This window comes from Lolium perenne, chromosome 1 (genome assembly GCF_019359855.2).
Source record: "Lolium perenne isolate Kyuss_39 chromosome 1, Kyuss_2.0, whole genome shotgun sequence".
NCBI classification, from domain to species: Eukaryota; Viridiplantae; Streptophyta; class Magnoliopsida; order Poales; family Poaceae; genus Lolium; species Lolium perenne.
Genome location: NC_067244.2, coordinates 187,111,043 through 187,116,281, shown reverse-complemented (window position 1 = coordinate 187,116,281; position 5,239 = coordinate 187,111,043). Strand labels below are relative to the sequence as shown.

The 5,239-nt window shown below is 42.5% G+C and overlaps 1 protein-coding gene across 2 annotated transcripts; it reads left to right on the top strand.

Annotated features, from left to right (window-relative positions):
• Positions 1 to 402: 402 nt before the first annotated feature.
• On the top strand, positions 403 to 5,007 carry LOC127315863 (uncharacterized). 2 transcript variants are annotated; one of them, XM_051346308.2, is made up of 6 exons: positions 403 to 864; positions 1,373 to 2,236; positions 2,318 to 2,515; positions 2,599 to 2,753; positions 3,570 to 3,680; positions 4,636 to 5,007. In XM_051346308.2, exons 1-6 carry the CDS (start codon positions 670 to 672, stop codon positions 4,673 to 4,675), a joined length of 1,563 nt encoding a protein of 520 aa, XP_051202268.1. In that variant the 5' UTR covers positions 403 to 669; the 3' UTR covers positions 4,676 to 5,007. The 2 variants fall into 2 exon arrangements, with proteins under 2 accessions (XP_051202268.1, XP_051202274.1); XM_051346314.2 differs by having other exon boundaries at positions 406 to 864; positions 2,321 to 2,515.
• The last annotated feature ends 232 nt before the right edge of the window (positions 5,008 to 5,239 follow it).

Here is a 5,239-nt window from a genome sequence, read left to right as displayed (position 1 = left end):
ATTATATGTCTACAAAATCTATACCGTTAGATTCGTATTCGAATAATATAACTTTTTTAACATATATTTCATATTTAATTGACCAAAATAATGGTCAAACTAATTTTTTGAACAACCTGTGCGCCTGTTAAACCGAGACGGAGGAAGTATATTTGTTTTATGTTTCAGATGTTTATTTTTTCTTCGTTACATTTGGTCAAACCTTAAAAAAATTAACTTTTAACTAAATTTATAAGCTTAATCCATCCGAATGGAGTAATAATATGGAAAGGAGGAGTCCTTTCACACGAGAAAAAAAATAGAGAATTGAAACAGTGAAAGTGGAGGACGCCATTATTGCACACTCATCGTAGGCTCAACCCCACGAGGCCGCCATCATTAATCCCTGAGTAGGGAGGAGTAGTAACTGTCCAATCAAAATCATATCGAGGAGGGAAAAGAGCGAAGCTGCCGAGAGCTGCACGCTCCGGTTAATTTTACCGAACCATCTCTCTCTCTCTGCCAGCCTTCTTGCTTCTTGGTAGGCTAGCAGCAGTAGTCGGAGCAGGAGCTAGCTGCTGCCTTCCGCGCGCGCCCACCTACGCACGCGGGCGCGAGGCGTGGAATCCAAACAATGGCGGCCGAGACCGCGGATCTGTAGGCATTGCGCGGCGCGGCGGGTGGCGCGGGATGGGATCTGGGAGCAGCAAGGGCGCCTCGGCAGCGGCGGCGGCATCGTCGTCGTCTGGCGGCAGCGGCGAGGCCAAGAAGCGGAGTGGCAAGGGGAGGGGCAGGACCCTGCTGCGGCTGCCGAGCTCCTCCTGCTTCCGGGGCTTCTCGCCGGAGCGCGACGCTCCCTCTACGCTGCCGCCGCCAGGGCTTGAGGTAACGAGACCGCCGCTTCGTTTCTCTATGCCATTGGTGAATCCGGTGTTGACCTTTAGTTCAAAATAATACTAGTAGTAGTATATTGGCTCCGCCGCCGTGGTAGATCTTGCGTTTGTTTGGTGGCTGCTATCTCTCTGTCTGCCTTTGAACTTCGGTTTCCGTTCAGGAGTTTGGCTTCTCCCGTTTTCCTGCTAGGATTTCTTCAGACTTGCCCAGTCGGTGTTTTGTTGGATCGGGAGATGATTGTTCAGTGTGCCTCGTCGCTGGATTCACAATTTTGTTAGCATGCGTGACTTCTGATGTTTGGCTATTATCAGGAAAAAAATGGTGCATTGTTGCAATTTTGAGAAAACATTATTTTGCAATTTTGAGAAATGCAGAACTCAAAATAGGAATATATGTTTTGGCGAACGACAAGTTGTGCTTGTGTTAAATGTCAGGGATCTGTAGTATCCAGAGTCAAATTCTACCCTTGTAATTGAATGGTGCATTGTTGTGTTTGCAGTCAAGCAAGGGAGGGGAGCCTGCAAGGCTGCCCTCACTCACTCGCATCGGCATATCAGATGAAGATGCTCCGACGGTTCCTAAACCTAATCCAACTGAAGGCAGAAACGCGCCTCCATCAGGTAACAACAGAGATCAAGACGATGATGCATTGCAGAATGCCACTGCCACCAGCACTGCAGTCGGGGACAACCGATTGCCAAATGCTTCTGACAGGTCGCGCCCATGCTTCGGTGTCAACTATGGGCTGAGCAGAGCTGTCAGCTTGGGATCATCAGCGGCATGCTCCATTCTGTCATCCGGCCTCTCCACTTCAGCTAATCCTGTCGGAGGCCGTGGAGCCGTGGACAATTCTTCTGATGTGAACATCCCCCAACAAGGTGGCACATCGACTTCTCGTATCGATTCAAGTCTGGATATGCTTAGAGATAGCGTCACAACGCAAGCTAGAGCGGCTCACCAGGCTAGGAGAAATTTGCTGGAATCCGAAGATGCTACTTTGAGGTATTCAAACAGAAGGATAGGTTCCCAGGAACCTTCCGAAGGAAGTGTCCGGTTTAGCCGGACACTAAGTGTTGGACGACTTCGTGACAGGGTTCTCAGGAGGACTCCATTCTCAGATGGTTTATTCACCCCTTCACTTCTTTATGATAGGCCAGTGTGGCCACCAGGAAATGGTAATGTTACGCAAGATTCGTCAATGATGCAACGTACTAACTCAGACAGAAGTTCCGATCCGCAATCACACCCTTCAGCTAACAGCGTGTACAATTCTGGCTCTGCAACTCTAAGAGAGGCCGGTAATCGAGATCTGCTTGAGCGCAGATCAGCTTTTCTTGAGAGGAGGAGGAGGATACGATCGCAGGTGGTCTTCGCTCTACAGTTAAAACTGTTTTGATCCTTTCTGACTTGCCTGCATGTATATTTATAGATTTTGCTCTCGTAGCAGGTCCGAGCTCTCCAAAGATTGGGCAGTAGGTTTGAAAATTTATCAGGTCACGAGAGATCATGCATTCTATCTGGTCAGCATAGAACAGGAAACTGCAACTGCAGAACAAGCAGTCGACCAGGTAATTCTGATGAAGAAACCGGCCCAAGGGCTAGCATATCAAGAATTGTTATGCTAGCAGAAGCACTTTTTGAGGTATGTGGTGCACGTATTGCTTTTTTTTTTCCTTTACTGGAGAAGGCTGCAGTCTTACATCCACATGGTTATGCCTGTCATAGGTCCTGGATGAAATCCACCAACAGTCTGCTGCTTTATCCTCAAGGCCATCGTTTCCTTCAATTGGATCTGTTCCTGCTCCAAAGGAGATCGTCGAGTGTCTTCCTGTGAAGGTGTACAGGAAGCCATTAAAGCACCAAACTGATGAGGATGCACAGTAAGTATTAGGCATATTTGGAAATTCGTTCACAAATGTTACTTAAATATTTCGACTTAAGCAGAAGCAGCTTTTGGTACATGTGTCACTGTTTTGTTACTAGTACTCTGCGATGCACTTTTGGGCATAGCGCAGTATGCATGCACGAGCTGGGAAGTTTTTTTTCGATGTGCACATGATGGGAAGTTAGTATACCTGAAATGTCAATACCCATTTTCACTTCTGCATAGACATTATTGTTGCTGATAATTCTAAAGGACCGCAAGTATCCGTAAGAATTCAGATTCACTGCCTTCAAACTGCAACTGCATACTTAGGTAAACCATGTGATTAGAAATTACCTGAACCATTCAATCACAAACCAAATTCTTGGACGACAATATGTTAGATTTGTACGCCCCAATCTAGCATTAATGCCAAAATAGCTGTATGAATGAAAAGGTATTTATAGGCATTTGTAGTTGAACTTGAAGGGCAAGGTGTCCAAATACCGTAAGCAGCATGTATATAATTATAAAAAATGTGCTTTGGATTGTTGAATTCTAGGCCCTGCGAGATCCTGAGCACAGCTGCTATTCCTTCAGCGGTGCACGTGGTTTCTGCAATTGTAGTTTAAGCTACAGGATCATTTCCAGCTGTCTAGCACTGATATATGTTATAATGTTACAACAGTGCACTGTTTGACACTGTTTTTCCATGTATTTATTTGTAAATATTGTCTTTTGGGTTTTGTATTGATGTTTGTACATATCTATTGAATGAATTTAAACAACCATGTCTTTATTTTTTACTTCTATTTTTTCCTCCACAATGTAGATGCTATATTTGCCTTGTTGAATATGAAGAGGGAGACTCTGTTCGTATACTTCCATGCAATCATGAGTTCCATTTAACATGTGTAGATAAATGGCTGAAAGAGATTCACAGGTATTGTTCATGAAACTCATCAAGGAAAAGATCGAATCAACATGCTATGATTATTTCTTTGACATGCTCTAAAGCTATTCCTCGACATGCTATCTAACATGAAAATTGACATTTTCTGGTGAAAAAGCCACATGCTTGGTGATCTGATTTTCCGTGAATGTTCATGAAACTCATCAAGGAAAAGATTGAATCGACATGCTATGATTATTTCTTTGACTTGCTCTAAAGCTATTCCTTGACAAGCTATCTAACATGTAAATTGACATTTTCTGGTGAAAAGACACATGCTTGGTGATCTGATTTCCCGTAAATGATTTGGAAACTTATAGAGATTTTTTTGTACAAAATACAAAATTCAGTCATAAACAAAGCCTACAGTTCTTTGATGGGAACATTTGAAATAATTACCAGTATGACCAGATATTATAGATGTATTGCAGCATTAGTATTTAGTGGATAATTGATAAATAGCATTCTTGTGCTTTGCTGGGGACTAGACTTACCGATCAGACATTACATGCTATAAACTTGTAGTCACAATCACGACTCAAAAAGCAGTGAATCTCTTTATCATGATATTAAATGTGTTTTCACATTTTAATTGTGTGATCACATGCTATCTTTGAAAGCCCCTAGCTATCAGTGGATGTAATAAAGTATTATTTTGAATCTTCCAGAATAATATATTAAATAAGCTTGGATGCTTTCATCTATGCAGTTAGGTTTTTTGTTGAGCATTAATTCAAATATATGTTTTGTACTTTTTTTTCTTACATACATAACTTGAAATCCTGATCCCCTAACTCAATTTTAAAGAGACATAACTTGGTTTCTATATTCAATTGACCTAGGCCTTAATTGTTGGGAAATTTCTTGTCTGAATTTTGCTCTTCCTGAGCTGCTAGTAATATTTATTATTATTGTGCTAAGGTGAACCTATGTCTCCTTTTTCTAGGGTTTGTCCACTTTGTCGTGGTGATGTCTGCAAGATTTGAAGTTGAGCATAGGGAAACTCAGCTGATTCTTTTATCTCTTAAGGATCCAGCTTCTCGCGAGAAAAATGGAGCTTCTGACATTGTTCTCTTATCCGACCTGATCGAACCTGCAGAATCTTGCAGGTGTAATTTGAAATTGCTTCTTCACTCGTCTGGTCAGAACAACTCAGGATGCTCCATGTTATGCCAAATTTGCATCGCAGTCATCCCCATTATAAAACTGATGAACTGTCATGTGAATTTGAGATTGTTGTACTGTACGGTGGTGGGAAGCTTGTTGATATTGGTGTCCGGCTTACGGTTTCGTGATGTTTGAAATGGCTATCCTTTTAGATGAGATGTGTCACAAGAAAAGTGCCAAATTGTGCCAGCCATTTGATATTGAAGTTCTGATAGTCGTTTATATTAGCGTATGTGCAGGCGCACATGGTTCTGGCACACGTAGAAGTTATGTATGCAAGTCATGCTGTAACATATGCTTAGGTGTTAGCCTCCTTATTAGTCAAAGGATGCCGCGGTATGGTGGAACATATCTTGTTCAAGTACGGTTGTCATACTGTAAGT

Excerpts from the sequence above, each read along its gene's own strand:
- LOC127315863 (XM_051346308.2), top strand. The coding sequence starts at position 670 with ATGGGATCTGGGAGCAGCAAGGGCGCCTCGGCAGCGGCGGCGGCATCG. Across the intron at positions 865-1,372 it reads TGCCGCCGCCAGGGCTTGAG|TCAAGCAAGGGAGGGGAGCC; the intron begins GTAACGAGACCG and ends TTGTGTTTGCAG. Across the intron at positions 2,754-3,569 it reads CAAACTGATGAGGATGCACA|ATGCTATATTTGCCTTGTTG; the intron begins GTAAGTATTAGG and ends TCCACAATGTAG.